Source organism: Phaeoacremonium minimum (genome assembly GCF_000392275.1).
Source record: "Phaeoacremonium minimum UCRPA7 unplaced genomic scaffold PA7_03_scaffold_129, whole genome shotgun sequence".
Taxonomy (NCBI): domain Eukaryota; kingdom Fungi; phylum Ascomycota; class Sordariomycetes; order Togniniales; family Togniniaceae; genus Phaeoacremonium; species Phaeoacremonium minimum.
In genome coordinates, this window is record NW_006921036.1 from 90180 (window position 1) to 104976 (window position 14797).

General features: G+C 48.8%; 3 protein-coding genes across 3 annotated transcripts; 2 read left to right on the plus strand and 1 right to left on the minus strand.

Annotated features, from left to right (window-relative positions):
• Positions 1-4158: 4158 nt before the first annotated feature.
• On the plus strand, positions 4159-5208 carry UCRPA7_1727 (hypothetical protein; the record flags this gene model as incomplete). Its single annotated transcript, XM_007914306.1, has 3 exons — positions 4159-4551; positions 4623-5094; positions 5174-5208. The coding sequence occupies 3 exons, from the start codon at positions 4159-4161 to the stop codon at positions 5206-5208; spliced, it is 900 nt and encodes a 299-aa protein (XP_007912497.1).
• Positions 5209-7255: 2047 nt separating this feature from the next.
• On the plus strand, positions 7256-8167 carry UCRPA7_1728 (putative dephospho- kinase protein; the record flags this gene model as incomplete). Its single annotated transcript, XM_007914307.1, has 2 exons — positions 7256-7420; positions 7679-8167. The coding sequence occupies 2 exons, from the start codon at positions 7256-7258 to the stop codon at positions 8165-8167; spliced, it is 654 nt and encodes a 217-aa protein (XP_007912498.1).
• A 3434-nt stretch (positions 8168-11601) lies between these two features.
• On the minus strand, positions 11602-12231 carry UCRPA7_1729 (putative phenylacrylic acid decarboxylase protein; the record flags this gene model as incomplete). Its single annotated transcript, XM_007914308.1, has 1 exon — positions 11602-12231. One exon carries the CDS (start codon positions 12229-12231, stop codon positions 11602-11604), a length of 630 nt encoding a protein of 209 aa, XP_007912499.1.
• Positions 12232-14797: the final 2566 nt, after the last annotated feature.

Consider the following 14797-nt stretch of genomic DNA (forward strand, 5'->3'; position numbering starts at 1 on the left):
CGGGGGAGTCGTCACACAGCACGTAGCTGACCGCTCTCCATATCCGCCTACAAGAATGCAAAATGCGCATCTGTACATCAACCAGAGACTTGGCCTCTTCTTCGTTGTATCGCGACTTGACCAAGACTTCCCAAATGTACCGTAGGGCAGCAAAGCCCCCGTGGATCGGGCGTTCGAGAGCAGCGCGTCCAAGATCAGACTCTGCCATGGTGAGATTATCTTCCAAACTGCCTATGACACTAAACAGGAGATCTAGCCGAAGGTCTTGAGGGCCCAGCCAGCTACATAGAAGACCGTATGAGCGGGCGGCACCATCAGCGTGATCAGCTCTTGCCGTTTTTGAGGCAAGATGGACTGCTCGTGAGCAGAACTCGCGGAGAATCTCTAGGAGACTGGCTGGAGGCACGTCACCGCCAAGTTGTATCACTTCTTTTGCAACCTCTGGTGAGAATAGCATGAGTACAGATACAGCACTTTCCCGAACATCGTCAAAAGGATCCATGATGAGATCCAAGATTGACCGGATCCAAGCATAATTACGATAAATACGTGTTGCTGTTCCAAGATCAAGGCAGTCATACGACCCGACAGCATCCTTTGCAATTTTCAGAACAGATATGAGCGATTTCAGAGATGCGATGTGCCGCTGGTATGACGCTGTTGGGATAAGCTCTTTTCTGAGGAAGTGCAGATACCACTCGAAGAAATCCTCATGGAGCGTCAGGGTTTTCTTAAGCCAGGATACGTCTTCTGTCGATATTTCCGCGGTCGTCTTTCCAATTCTCTTGTGTATCTTGTTCGCTTTGTCATTTAAGGCTCCTGGGTCCCGCTGGGGGTTTGCTCGTTCTTTCTCGGCTATCTCCTTTTGTAAAATTGAGATAGCTCCTTTTACGCGGATAACCATGGTCTTTGAATGCCCCAGAATATCATTACGAAGCTTCGCGTCTGGGTCGGCATGGCATGCGCCCAAGTAGCGGCGTAATAAGCCAAGGGCAGCTGGGGAATATGGCCGTGTGGACGAAGAGGACGCAATAAGGAGCGACATGGCGAGGGAGCGGACATCCTGAGAGGGGTGCCTCAGATACGGCTCGAGAATATCTTCGTTAAGCACGATTGAGGTGGAAGCCTGCCTCTTCCCCGTAAGGCTAGGCTCTTGAACCAAAGCAGCCTTTTTCCCAACTTCCAACGCAGCGAGATGCAACATAGCCAACATGTCTAGAGCATCTTCTGTCTGCTTCGACGTCGATCTTGGACGATTGAGATCTGCTAAGATCTCTAGAGATAATTCTTTGTCGGTCTTGAAGAGAGGCGTGAAAACGTAGTTCTTCACCTCCTCTAAGATCTCCGGATCATCTTTCACTGCCTTCAGGAGCCACGCCTGTAAAGTGTTGGCGGTAAAGACGAAGTCGTGGTCTCGAACTTTTCCAGAATAAGTGTCCCGTAGACTCCTAAAAAGGCTTACTAGGAGCTTCCCAGCAACTGGCGCTACATAATGCAAATTCATCCAGGAGAGTGTTTCTGCAATAAACTTCTCCCAAAGTTCATTGGCTGGTAGATAACGCACATCTGGTCGAACGTTCCTATACGTTTGATCTATATTGTCAAGTGTTACAATCGACTTGCTTAATAAGTGATGCAGTGAACTTGTAGATGATTTGATTAGAGGTCGCGTGGATTGTCGAGAAATGATAGATACCAAGCTCTCCAAAACGCTATACTTGATAGAGTTGCCTACTCCAGCGTTCGGGTTCTGTTTAATGGAAAGAGATAGCAGGTCCAAAACAAGCCTCATGGACCGGTGCTGATCCTTTTCATTCCACTCGATGTAGAAATTAAACAGCTTCATTGCTGTATCCTCTGAAAAGGCCCAAGATCTTATGGCTGGTTCTTTCGACCTCGTGCTTTGTTGTACGAAGCCACAAAGCTTAACGCAGGCATTTCCAGATGCATTTCGAGGCCTGGTAGCATCGTCAAGCAATCTAGAGAATACCGTCTGTGCGAGCCTATACTTGGTGTGAGCATTCTTGATGGGAAACGAGGGGCTCAATCCATACGATACTGAAGAGGCTTGGGGCTGTGCTTCGAGCCAGGTCACCAAGTCATTAGGGTTGCTAGATGTATCCTCTAACGAGGGGATCTGAGTTTGACGCATGTTGAGCTTCAATGGAAGATACTTGAATGCATGGACAGCTTGACGGAAACGTCGTCAAATTCTGTGCAAATTTGCTTCGGTTGTTCGAGCGGTCATTTCTGGGCGGTTGATCATCAGAAGATGAAAAGATTGATTTCCATTTTCAAACAAATCAATCCTTCTTCTCAAAATAACTGAGGCATATTGAATTTTCAGTCACTTTGAAAACCTTAGGGTATGCATGTGGTAAATAGCACTGGTAAAGATGCATCTGGAGCCCAAGGTACGTACTTTTTCACCGCTACCAGATACGGTTACCTCCACCTATAGCAAAACACACCGACGGTGAGAGGACCGGGGACCCGGGAGCCCGAGCACAGACCACCCGGGGCCGTCATCGCTGGACTGGAATTTTTTTCGACTTGAAGCCTCAATCACCCGAGGACTACTTATCTAGTAATCACCTCCCCCAGCCAACTCACTCTGCCGTGGTTATCGTACCTGGTAGATAGCGAACCAATCCGTTTTCCATTCTCTGCCGACACCTTCTGGCGCTCCCTCGACGACTTGCCTCTTCATTCCTTTCCTTTTTGTATTAGTTTTCGCGAGAATGTCTGGTATCTGGGATGCGCTGACTGGACGGAAGTCCTCTCAGCAATCATCAAGTAATACGCCGCAACAGTCGCCGGTCCCGACGGACACCTTCCAACCGACTCCCTTCGATCCCTCTACAGCACAAGGCGTAGACTCCTTCCTAGGAAGCTCTGCGTTCGCCGATCCCTCTCAATTACATCCTCTTGCCGGCCTGAATAAGGATGCACTAGAGTACCTTTCTCTAGAAGACTCTGCGCTGTCCGACCTCCCCGGCTCACAGTCTGTCCTCCCATCCAGGGGCTTCACCGACGACCTCTGCTATGGAACCGGAGTTACATATCTGGCTGCTTTATCTCTCGGAGGAGCCTGGGGATTGCAGGAGGGTCTAAGGAGGTCGGCAGGACAGCCGCCGAAGCTGCGATTGAACTCAGTGTTGAACGCAGTCACAAGACGGGGACCGTTCCTGGGTAATTCTGCCGGTGTGATTGCAATAGTGTACAACTGTATCAACTCCTATATCGGCTATCTTAGGGGGAAGCACGATTCAGCGAATAGCATTGCTGCGGGAGCTCTAAGTGGCATGCTGTTCAAGAGCACAAGGGGTCTACGACCGATGATGATCTCTGGAGGCATTGTCGGATCTGTTGCAGGTGTCTGGGCGGTTAGTAATCTTTGGCTCGTCGTTGCTGTTATCGTATCGCTAACTCTGTTAAAGGTGGCCAGAAAAACATTCTTCCCCGAACCGGAACAAAACCAGCCTGTGGCACTATAAGACAAGCGCTGCAGCGATTCATTTATAACCCGTATCATAATTACGTCCTCGAATCCAGCTACATCATTTTCAAGTACTGGGAACGTCGAGCTCCTGCTCCTAGAAAAGGCTGGGGAGCTAAGGTTGAGGCGCTCAACATTTGTCTGAGTAGGCAGTTCATTTTCTGATCTCTAATGGCGGGGGTGGCAAGCATAGCAAAGGTTGATCTCTCCTCCTCATGGGCACTTGTATAATAGAGGCTGTATGGCATAGAGCGCTGGCGGCGCATCTGGTGTGTGGCAGGCGTTTAGCCTCAAATATCAGGCGAACTTCGCATTTAAAGCTTTCAAGGAAGGCACTGCAACTGTTTTCGGGTGAATCTGCACGTGGTTCTTGTTCTCAACTTTGAATATTGGCATGCCAACCAGGGAAAATCGTAGTCCACGGCGATTGTTGCCTTGTCCTGGAGGGGATCTTGCCTTGTCATGATTGCCGACGTGGTTGAGCTTCATTCTTTAAGCTTCATTCTTTGTTTACTTCCCAGCATCACGTACTTCGGACATATCCTCGTCCCTGTCCAAGGGATTCTCTTTGATCTCTGCTTCTTTTTATCTTTCTTGACATCACCTGTGCATCTCACTTATCTCGCAGGACTAAATTCTTCGCCATAATGAACTCAGCAATGTTCCACCTCTCTCGCAAAGCCGAGGAGCTCAAGGACATGTATATCAGGGATGTCATCCAGCATTGGTGGAACTACCGGACAAAGAGATTTCCAGATGACTGGAGTGCCCTCAAGTTCATCGCCATGGAGGATACGGTTCACATCTACAAGGATAGTATTGCACTGCCTATTGTCGGCGGTGGTTATGCTTACATCACACACTTCGACGTCCCTGCACATATTGAGCATGACTTTGTTCTGGGCCCCAGAGAGCTTATCAAAGAGATAGAGTGTCTCCTGAATAGAGACATCGAGGACAGCTGCTACTGGGACCTTCTCAATCAACCACTCCAAAGTGACACTTGGTTGAAGTCCATGGATCTGTTGGAGAAGGCAAGTAACATAGACAAGGTTCACCGGCCTTGATCCCTGCTCACTTTCTCTCAAATGCATGTCTGCCTAGCTTACTGACAATTTCGCAGTTGATCATCGTTGCAAAGCACCAACTTCGAGAGACTACAGAGAAAAACCTCCAAGTGTGGCGCGACCAAACTGGTGGATATTTCGAGGCTACTGTTGGCTACCTTGACTATCATGGAAAACTCGAGTACTTCAAATGCGAGCTATCCTTCCTAGCTTCTTATCACGAATTCTTACGGGTTCTTGAGATACACAGGAAGCCTCCTTTTGAGCCTGATGACAAATCTGTCATGGATTCCTGGGACTTGAGCATTCAAATTCTCGAGACAGCAAGCACGAAGATCACCAAAGACTTCAAAGATAAAGTCACTGTGCTCAAGTACAATATTGCAGCATTCCGAGAGACGGATTGGAAGAGCACTGGCATCTGGATGTATTCTCTTCGAGAGATGAACGGCCCAGAAAGGGACCCTTTGTGGGTGGCAATGGACACCAAGGGCAATTACGTGGAGGCTATGAGAGAAGTGGCGAAACGTAAAAAGTCAATTGTGCTCCTCAGAGTAAGTGCCAGGAATTCTCTCAAGGTTGCAAGTATGTTGACGAGTATCTACAGTGCTGGCAGACCAGGATGTCCAACATATGGACTGAGTTGAAGGCTCTAGAAGAAGAGCACCGGATCCTCGTCGGTCCTGGTACACAGATGGCCATTCAAGGCGTCAATAAACCGCAAGATCTCAAGCCATGGCATTCATCACACGAGAATATCTACGAGGACATCTGTACAGCTTTCATCGATAAAGCATTCGAGGATGAGCCCTTCTCCCAGCCACCGCGGAAACTGACGACCACTCAACATCGAACAATTGAGACAACTGCCCATCCAAGATTCCCCCATCTGCCACGTCCGCTGGAGAGAAACAATCTCGTGTCTCTGAGGCAAGCGGGATTCGTTGCCATAGATCCTAAGGCAAATAGGGTCAAACCTGTTCATAAGCAAGAGCAAGGATCCACGATTGAAGGATTTTCAGAACTTGGGACGGAGCCCAATGTCACTGGCTTTCCACCGGACTGGTCCGAGAGCGATCAGGAAGTTGCTCCAGCGGGTTGGCTTCTTGCCGCAATGACAAATGCAGGCGAACATGGCGAGGTAGAGGCTGGTAACGATAGTTAGACTGGGACAGACCTCTGTGATGAGCTATCACGATGGCTGGGTGGTGGACATGAGACATGATGTGCATAGTCCATTAATGTAGACATAATACAACAGACTTAGTACACCACTTACGGTGATAGCCTTGCAAATAGACAAGAATCTCACAAGTTTGAGAATCTATCATGAGTGCATAGCATATTGTATGATTCATCTACTCTTTATTTAAATCTTTAACAAAGTCATAAGAGGTGACAGCACGAACGATGAATGGTACGTAGTACTTCTCATAGATGTACTTTTAAAAAATCAGAAACAAAACAATGTTGCCTAGACACATTTTGGATGAGTAATAAGTATGCCTGAGCCTTATGGCTCCTTCCTCCCTTTTTATTTCGCTGTCTATTTTACAGTATTGGTGAAAATATCTAAAACATATTAACCAGCTTTGCCCAGCGCACGATTGCCTGCTACTTGTTGCATGCAATATTGTTGCAGACTGAGTTGATCTGCTTCAGACGCCCTCAACACCAAGCACATTATATCACCAGAATTTTATCAAGATGTGCTGGTGTATTCCATACCGCTGCTTTACGGATTACGAATGGGAAGACGATGACCTCATTGAAGCTCAACGCTTTCGTTGGAATGGGCAAGCATGGGAGCTGCAATTAGTCCGAGCGGTAAGTGGATTGATTCGTTTGAAATATCCTATCATACACCAGACGAAATTGTTGCCCGTTCTCCTATTGTTTACGTTCTTGCCGCGTGGGACATCAGCCCCAAGTGAGATTCACCCCTTACCCCTTTCCCGCTTTGAGCTGGAGTTTTGCTGCAGGGAAAAGCTTGACAACAAAGCTGTGTAGGCAATAGGAAAACAATAGATATTCACCCCTATTGTTTTTTCTGTCCTGGACACGTATATATTCGGCCTCCTCCCTCTTGCATTCTCATAAATTCCGCGGTTCACACTGTCCACAAAATCCACGGGCAGACTACATCCTTCCCAAGCAACTTCTTTCTCCTCCTAATTGACCCATGGAGGACAAACCACGTCGTCACCGTGTCAACTCAGACTTGGGTGACTTTCAGGCAGTCAGCATGACATCACCTGCCAACAAGAGTGCAATGAAGCACTTCAAGAACACTCGCCGTGTGCGCATCTCCAGCCCTACTCCCGCTGATGAGAAGTATCACTACCCTTCTCCGGTCCATTCTGACCCTCCTGTGGTGAGCCACGACACAGATCGCGAGGCACTCAAGAAATCTGAGGCTCCTCCCGTGGTTGAGAATACTGCCACTTACCCTCCGTACAATTCGACTACATCTGTGACTGCTGGCCCAAATCCCATCTTCACTCACACTACCCAACCTGTTGGCCTGCCACCCGGCTTTGTCCAAGCCAACTTTCCTGGACAGCCTTATCCTTCCCCTCACTTCGCTGGAGCTCAACCTCCTTCCTTTCCCACAACAACAAACCTCACACCAGGTTTCTTTCTTGCGCCAACCCACACGCAATCCATCCCAGCCTCAGCTCCAGCAACAATGGCCGCAAACTATCAGAACGCGTTCCCGTATAACTACGGCGTGCACTTTCAGCCGCAGGTGCCTGATACATCTGCTGGCGCGATGGTGCACACCTATGTCCCGCGCTTTGACAATGCTCCTGGTGTTGTTGCGGTTGCGGGTCAACCTCAGCCTGGCATTCTTGTGGGTCCTCGATCTTATTTCCATGACACTTATCAAGTCATCCAGCCAGTCTATCTGAATACCCAGCCTGCTGTAGCACCCTTGTACTGCAGCAACTATTATGCAAATCCCTCCTATTTCATACCCCTCGGGTTCAAGGGAGATAAGCATAATGTCGCACCGTACTATGGAGTGAGAAACCACACAAAGCATCACATCACCATCTCTTTTCTTGATCACAAATCATTGATAGGATTCTGAGCTAACTCTTCCTCACAGCCAGCGAATACCGTCCAATACCAGAATGGCGTTCCGTTCGCCCCCGCTGTTGGCCCAACCGTACCTCTCGTGAACCAGCAACCGGCCTACCAGCCTGCCCAGATTATGATGGCCAACGGATCTACTCCGGTTATGAGTGCCCCGATCCAGGGTATTCCTCCCATGATGGGCGGCGCCCCGCCGCTGATTGTTGGAGGTCAGCCGCAGTTCATGCCAGGTACTATGACCCCCGACTCCACCCACTTCGAGCCTGCCACTGGTATTGGCCTCACTGGCATGGAAGTTGCCGCCGATCAGGCGCAGAATCCTGAACTGTGTGAGCCGCAGGATTTTAAACCCGCGTCCGACGACCCCTCGCGCATGTACTGGGTCCGCCAGTGTGACGGTTGCTGGACCGCGTTGTCCCGAGCTGCCATCGATGGCGTTGGCGATTGCCGTTGGTACGTTATGCCTAACGGAGTCTTCTATGCAGTTCGTCTGCCTAGCTAGTTGGCTGAACATCTGGTGAGTTGCTTAAAATCTGTCGAGCTTGAAGAAACTTGCACTGATCTTCGGGTATCAGATGAACTTTCCGCGAACGACACCGTACGAGGTCCCACGACTACCTCACCTCTCGACAAGAACTTGGCAACATTGCGTTTTCCTTTTCCCCAACGTTTTTCTTTCGGATTGGTTTGTGCTCCAAGGCATTTTGTCTTCATTGATACTAACTCATACACCAGATGGTTTCGTTTCTTCTCATACCACGGAATTTGCCTCTCGATGAAGTGATGCTTCACGTTCTTGTAAGACCTCGAATCCGCACGCGCCATTTGAGACTACTGATCACCTGACCATTATCTTCAGCAATAAATGGACAACGAAGCCAGTCCTTCGGGTTCTCTTGACAGCTATGTTGTTAAAGCTGGTACGGGGAATTGGCTAGTGTGGCAAGGGGTTCATGAGATGATCAGTTGCTTCTTTTTTCCTTATTTTCCTTTGTATGTCAGGTTCGGAATGGAAGAGCTCGGGCGTCTTGCGACACTCAGCCTCTAACAAAGGGGTCAGTCAACATCGTGTGGAAGCTCTCCAAGACTTAAGACGACGGTCACAGGTCTAAACTTTCGGCTCTCAACGGTTTTTCATAAGTCATCGTAGTCATACACAATGCTAGTTCTTGTTGAGACAAGCTTGAGGCTGTGAATTGCGTGTGAAAATGTTGATCATTCCGGGTGCTTTGGTGTTGTGAAATGAAGACATAAAAATTACCCCTAACTATCGACCCCTCGCAGGAAATGCTTTTATAAAAGCAGCGAACGCTACTCAGCCAGCCAAGAGCCACCTCTTACCAGACTGTCGTGCCACTCGTAAAAGAAGATCTAATATATTAGAATGTCTTTGGTTGTCGATATGTTTCAAGGGGCTATTCTAACAGCTGACAATTGAAAAGGGGAGGAATGATGCCGTCATATACCGGCCCCACATATGTGCGGAAGGTTCGGCGGCTCGGGCACTCGGGACTTCGGACACTTGGGAGCTCAGAATTTTGTTCTTTGCACGATCTACAAACGTGTATTGACGGCGGCGACCACAATGGGACGTTTCTAAGCAGAAATCTAAGAAGCAATTTGATTGGGACGTTTGGCCTCATGGATCGTGAGACCATACAGAGAGTTCTGCGAGATCGACGCCGACTTCAAGAGGCTAGAGCATGTTACCCTTGCCAGCAACGAAAGGTAAGAAACTCTCCTTATGCGAGAATTTCATGAATATTGAGTATTCTGATTGTTCGAAGGTCAAATGTGACAAACAGCAGCCATGCCGTACCTGTCAAATCCGGGGGCATCCGGAGATTTGTACATTTGCCATAAATTCTAAGGATGGCGGCGCACAGCAAGATCATCGAAGAAAAGTATCCACAGCTAGACAACCGAGAATACCTGCAGCGAAGCATAGTGAATCTGCATCTGATATAACATCCCCATCGGGCCATGACTCCGTGCCGGCCATCATATCTTCCAAAATCTCCTTCCCAAATGACGGACCACTTTCTCAAGACGTCAGGGCAGTACTAGGTTTACAAAACACACTTACAAGCTATTTATTCACGGAGAACAGCGGCCAGGGAAACCCTATCGATGCTCTCATAATGATAGCTCCGCGGCGCGGGGACGTTGTAAAGTATGTTAGCTCAAGCTCTTCGCCTAATACAGCTAGAAGTAACACTGTTGCTAATAGATACTACCAACACTATCGCACACACGTTGCACCCTTCAGCCCTATACTGATCGAGGCAGATAAGTTTGAGCTTGATATATCCGCATACCTGAAAGCAGAGGCGACGGGTGAACTGAAAACCCAAGAAAGGCTTCTTCAAGGGCGCTGGGCAACACGTGAAGGAGTCAGCTTCGTCGCACTTTTGCTCTCGGTGCTCGCTTCTGGAGCATTCTTCTCAGATGATGAGAGAAGCACGGATTTGGCGCAATCATTTGGTATGCTTACTCCTTTTTGGACGCAGGCTGAGATATTGACCTCATCTCAGCGAAGCTGGCTTTCCAGGGCCTTCGTCTGGCCAATTTTCTTTTCCAACCCTTAGCCTCCGACATCCAGACACTTCTGATACTGGGAAATACCCTTCATAATACTGGCCAGTCAGATGCTGCTTGGGTCTTGCTTGGAACGACGGTTCGACTGGCTCATACTATAGACGACCATTCCCAGAGTACCAATGTCAGTACATCTGGAGATCGTGTGATGAAAGCTCGTTTATTGAGGTAGCTATTCTACTCATCCTTGTCCCGTAAATATCATATTTGGCAAATTTCAGACTGACTATGAGTAGATCTAGAGTTCGATGGCAGGACGCGCTCTTGAGCATATGCCATGATCGCCCGCCAGCGATTTACAGCCACGGGTGGGCATTGGTACCACAGCAGCTGGCTTTGAACGATCTTTCATATGCTGAAGTTATGCACCGTCTCTCGGATATAAGCATCGAGTTCATGCAACGCAAAGCTTTAAATTTTTGGGCCGACAAGTCCCTACCTGATTTCCTGAGCGCTGTTGATGCTTTGTATGCTACCTCGAAGAGCTATCTACGCGAAACTGCTGCGTGTAAAGACCTGTCTCAGCTCCTAGAGCACTATGCTCTCAAGATGCACCTTTCATTCTTCATAACATATATCTGCAGACCTGCAATACGGAACTCTACAAAGATCAATGAAACCTTGACCAATGACAACCTCAGTGTACGAGCACAGGAGAGCCTAATACGAGTCTGCCAGGCATTTATGGATTTCCAGGCTTTGAGTATAGTTCCTCGAAGGACGTGGTCTATGATACATGAGGCACTGAGCGCGGTTCTACTGCTATATGTATGGGATAAAACAAGACATGATACAAATTGCCGCCTTCTTCAACAGCAGGTTGTTGATATATTTACTAATGACATAACCGATGAGACAACAAACGATAATCTAGCTTCAAGAGAAACAACATGGTTGTCTCCGCAGCACATACGGACACTACTATCACTGCGAGATGCCCTCGGCCAAGACCGGCCGCACGATATCTCCGCTGAAAATCAAAGCTCCACTCCTGCGGACGCTGTCACCGAAGTGTACGCTGACACTGGTGCTCCTGGAACTGACCCGTTTGCTCCGTTTTCCTCATTGGAGTAAGTTTTATACAGCCTTACATTTATTACGGACACCTGATCATCTGACCGAGTGAGCTGTGACAGCTCGTCCTTCAATTTTAGCCTTGGTGATGTTGGCATGGTTGGCTTGTCTCCGCTGGACTACCTCAACTACTATTTAAATGGTAAGATACCGCAATATATCCTTGCACTAGCAACAGGGCGACTTACGAAAATAGCAGCAGGAACTGTGTCTGAAGCCTCTGATGCGGGCTTTCTCTTCCAATAAAGCATACCGTGGACACGGTCATACTTCCCGCTCCTTCTTCCAGCCTTCCCATCGCTCAAAATCCCCTGTGTCCAGATTGAACTGGTCTAACAGTCTTCCGACCGTCTGGTCGGCCAAATCGTCTACCGAAGATGGCTTTATATAGTAAGCCGGCACAGGAGGGAAGATGACTGCTCCTGCTCTCGCCACCTCGAGCATATTCCGGAGGTGAATCTCGCTCAGGGGAGTCTCGCGCGTGACAAGCACAAGCTTCCTCTTCTCCTTGATCATGACATCTGCGGCGCGGGAAATCAAGTCATCGCAATACCCGCTGTGTATGGCCGCCAGAGTCTTCATACTACACGGAGCCACGATCATCCCGGACGCTAGGAACGAGCCACTGGCGATGGGGGCGGCCATATCGTTGATACTGTAGACATGATCCGCTAACGCCCGCACCGCAGACGGGTGGTAGTCCGTCTCATATTTGATTGTTGCTTCTGCCCATTTAGAGATCACCAGATGAGTCTCGATGTGAAGACGTCTGAGAGCAATCAAGGCTTTGATTCCAAGAAGCGCCCCTGTCGCGCCCGTAATAGCAACGATAATTCTTTGTCTTCGAGGGGTTCGGGCCTGATAAGGGGCGGGATCGGGCATTGTCTGCTCCATCTTCACGCTGGCTGAGATCGAAAGTAATACTGAGTAAATAGACAGCAGATTGGGGTATTGTAACGTGAAATGAGCTGTGGTGGTGGAATAGTTAGGAATGGAGACTGTATACCGTCCTATATCTGGGGTACCTATAGGTTTTCGGCACCCGTTATCAGTATACTTTGGAACTTTATGGAAAGACAAAGCAACTGTGATGTGATTCTCCGGGAATATATTACTTGTGAGGCGACACTGGGTGCACTTTTGGCCGTCTTCCGAGCCTCCGAGCCTCCGAACCGTCCGCTATCCACCCGACATCCACAGGAGGTCATAATATGCGGCCAGAAATGGACAGTGGTGGCCAAGGTTCGTCAGTGGTGGGTACATCACAAGATCTCGGGGTATAAGTACGTCTGCCAGGTAATCATTTTCCATTTGACCTCATCGATTTCCTTTTCTTTTAGCTGCTGTATTTGAAACAAGGTGGTAATTGTCGGCAACAAGAACCCGAATCTGATATCGATAATGGCGGACTCAAATCCAGCTCTTTCCTTCCGCGCGTTCGTGGATGCTTTGAAAGCTGACGATGACCTTGTCGAAATCAATGAGCCCATCGACCCCTACCTCGAAGCTGCTGCCATCACGCGGCGCGTATGCGAGACCAATGACAGGGCACCCCTTTTTAACAACCTCGTTGGTATGAAGAAGAATGGCTTGTTTCGAATTCTAGGAGCACCAAACTCCCTCAGGGGCTCAAGCAAGGATCGCTACGGACGGCTGGCTCGCCACCTCAGCCTCCCACCGACAGCGGGGATGCGCGAGATCCTCGAGAAAATGACTTCTGCTAGCAGCATGAGACCGATCGAGCCTACTGTTGTGGAAAATGCACCTTGCAAGGAGAATTCCATTGAAGGAGACGAGATTGACCTCACGGCACTCCCAGCGCCAATGATACACAAAGACGATGGGGGAAAATACATTCAGACCTATGGCATGCATATTGTGCAGTCGCCTGATGGGAATTGGACAAATTGGTCTATTGCCCGGGCGATGGTACATGACAAAAGACATCTGGTCGGCTTGGTCATTGAGCCGCAGCATATCTGGCAGATCCATCAGATGTGGAAAAAGGAGGGCCGTGACGTGCCCTGGGCATTAGCATTCGGGGTGCCTCCCGCTGCCATAATGGCGTCCAGCATGCCGATTCCTGATGGTGTATCTGAAGCAGGCTATGTTGGTGCCATGACCGGTTCCTCGATGAAGGTTGTGAAGTGCGATACCAATGATCTATTTGTGCCTTCAAACAGCGAGATTGTGTTCGAAGGCACACTCTCTATAAGTGAAACAGCCACAGAAGGTCCTTTTGGAGAAATGCACGGCTATGTATTCCCCGGTGATAGCCATCCCTGGCCAGTCTATACCGTCAACAAGATCACATATCGCAACAACCCTATCCTTCCTATGTCATCCTGCGGAAGACTAACCGACGAGACCGTAAGTGAACTCTTTGTTCCTCACGAAGAGCATGGATACTAATGTCTTGTAGCACACAATGATAGGAGCTCTTGCGGCGGCTGAGATTGGAAGATTATGTAAACAGGCTGATCTTCCTGTTCTCGATGCTTTTGCGCCCTTTGAGTCTCAAGTAACGTGGGTTGCTTTGCGCATTGATACCCAAAAACTACGAAACATGGATATTTCTTCCAAGGACCTGTGCAAGAAATTTGGAGACTTGATTTTCAATCACAAGGCCGGCTACACAATCCACCGCATAGTGCTTGTGGGTGATGATATTGATGTTTATGACGGGAAAGACGTCATGTGGGCTTTCTCGACTCGTTGCCGGCCGGGGACGGACGAGGTGTTCTTCGAGGATGTTCGCGGCTTTCCGTTGATCCCATACATGTCTCATGGCAGTGCCAGCCCAGTAAGAGGCGGAAAAGTGATATCGGACGCTCTACTCCCGTGTGAATATTCAACAGGACGCACATGGGTTGCGGCGGATTTTGCGCACTCATATCCTGACGAGATGAAGTCAAAAATTCTCCAAAGGTGGGAATCATTCGGATTCCGGAGACAAGATTGAACAGATTGCACCACATTATCAGTTATTTTCTATGTGTTAGTACGTACTTGCTTAGCAAGGCTAGATTAGAAAAGCATTATCTCGAAACATATAGCTGATGGCCCGAATGGGGCAGAGAATGCTCGAAAACATTGATAGCAGTATATGAGAATGGGCTCCAAATCATCAAGTCATCCACGGTCTTGAAAAAGGACAAAGTAAAAGAAGGAGCATTAAACATTGACAGAGTCAAGAAGGTTGTTTCCACGACTTACGCAGTCCTAGTCCGCGTTAGCGCAAGAAGCACGCTTCGAGATGGCGCTGCGGGAAGATGCATTAGTTCCTACAGGGGTCTTCCGGACCTCGGTAAACCACCTAAATTTAGTACCCTTTGGGGGAAACCTAGTGAGCAGTGCATCATTGCCTTATCTCACCCCGCTGCCGAGGGACCGCGGGATTGCGACATCATCCTAGAGCGCATCATTGTCATTTCGAAACGATATCAAATCAACCACACAA